Raw genomic sequence first — 1,076 nt, 5'->3', positions numbered from 1 at the left:
TGCAGAAACCGGTAGGACCAGAGCCTGGGCACTGGGAGGCACTGGGATACCGAGGCAGAGAGATGGAGAGCGCGAAAGCAGCCCGGGGAGGGCTCCCTGCCTTCTGTACACCTGCAGACAGAGCCCTCCAGCACCCCATTTCCCCGCAGTTCCCCCCCAAAATTCCCTGAGCTTCCACCGAGCCTGCCAAGGCATCAAGCGCATCCCACCCGCTGGGGAACCATCACCTGCAGGACCCCCGGCAGCACAAACCACCAGCGAGTTAAAGGAAAGCCTCTGCGCTTATATCTGCAGATATAAGTGTTATATCTGCAGATATAACCAGTTTTTTTCTCCATCATTCCCAGTGGGATTCCAGTTCCGGGATTCCCCTTTCCTCGGGCACTGGAGGTAAATCCTGCCAGAGGTCTGGCTGCCGTCGCTTCCCTCCCTGCAGAGCAGGGCAGTGGGGATTTGTGGTTGGAATTGCCATTTAAACATCACCGGAAAGCTCATATTAAATTCAACACCTATCAATCGACCCTATTTCACCCCATTCCCATTCCCAATTCTCTCTCCCTCCTTTGGAAAAGCACCCTCACTGAGAACAGAATCGGAGGAGCTGGGTCTCATTTTGCTTTTTCACTGCAGGAAAACGTTTGCTCACCCACCCCTTCGAGGCAGACGAGAAGAAAGCCGATCCCTGCCACCATCCCAAGCAGCGACAGTGCAGAAAACCCCGAGTTTTATTCTCCCAAGCTCAAGTGTTTGAACTGGAGCGACGATTTAAACAACAGAAATACCTCTCCGCTCCGGAAAGGGAGCACCTGGCCAGCGTGCTCAAGCTCACCTCCACGCAGGTGAAAATCTGGTTCCAAAACCGGCGATACAAGTGCAAGAGGCAAAGGCAGGATAAATCCCTGGAGCTGGCTGCCCACCCGCTGCCCCCACGGAGGGTGGCAGTGCCTGTGCTGGTCCGGGACGGCAAACCCTGTCTCGGGGGCTCCCAGCATTACCCAGCGCCCTACAACATCCCCGCCAGCCCTTACTCCTACAGCTCTTACTACAGCGCCTATAGCAGCAGCCCGTATGGTGCT

General features: G+C 55.9%; 1 protein-coding gene across 1 annotated transcript in view; it reads left to right on the top strand.

Annotated features, from left to right (window-relative positions):
* Positions 1 to 630: 630 nt before the first annotated feature.
* Positions 631 to 1,076, top strand: part of NKX2-6 (NK2 homeobox 6) — a gene marked incomplete at its 5' end in the record, with an annotated part of 640 nt that continues 194 nt past the window's right edge. Inside the window, one exon of the mRNA XM_009873146.1 lies at positions 631 to 1,076. This exon is cut by the window's right edge and continues 1 nt beyond it. Coding sequence (XP_009871448.1) covers positions 631 to 1,076 — 446 coding nt within the window.

Source organism: Apaloderma vittatum, unplaced genomic scaffold (assembly GCF_000703405.1).
Source record: "Apaloderma vittatum isolate BGI_N311 unplaced genomic scaffold, ASM70340v1 scaffold26367, whole genome shotgun sequence".
NCBI classification, from domain to species: domain Eukaryota; kingdom Metazoa; phylum Chordata; class Aves; order Trogoniformes; family Trogonidae; genus Apaloderma; species Apaloderma vittatum.
This window is presented reverse-complemented; position numbering and strand designations above follow the sequence as displayed.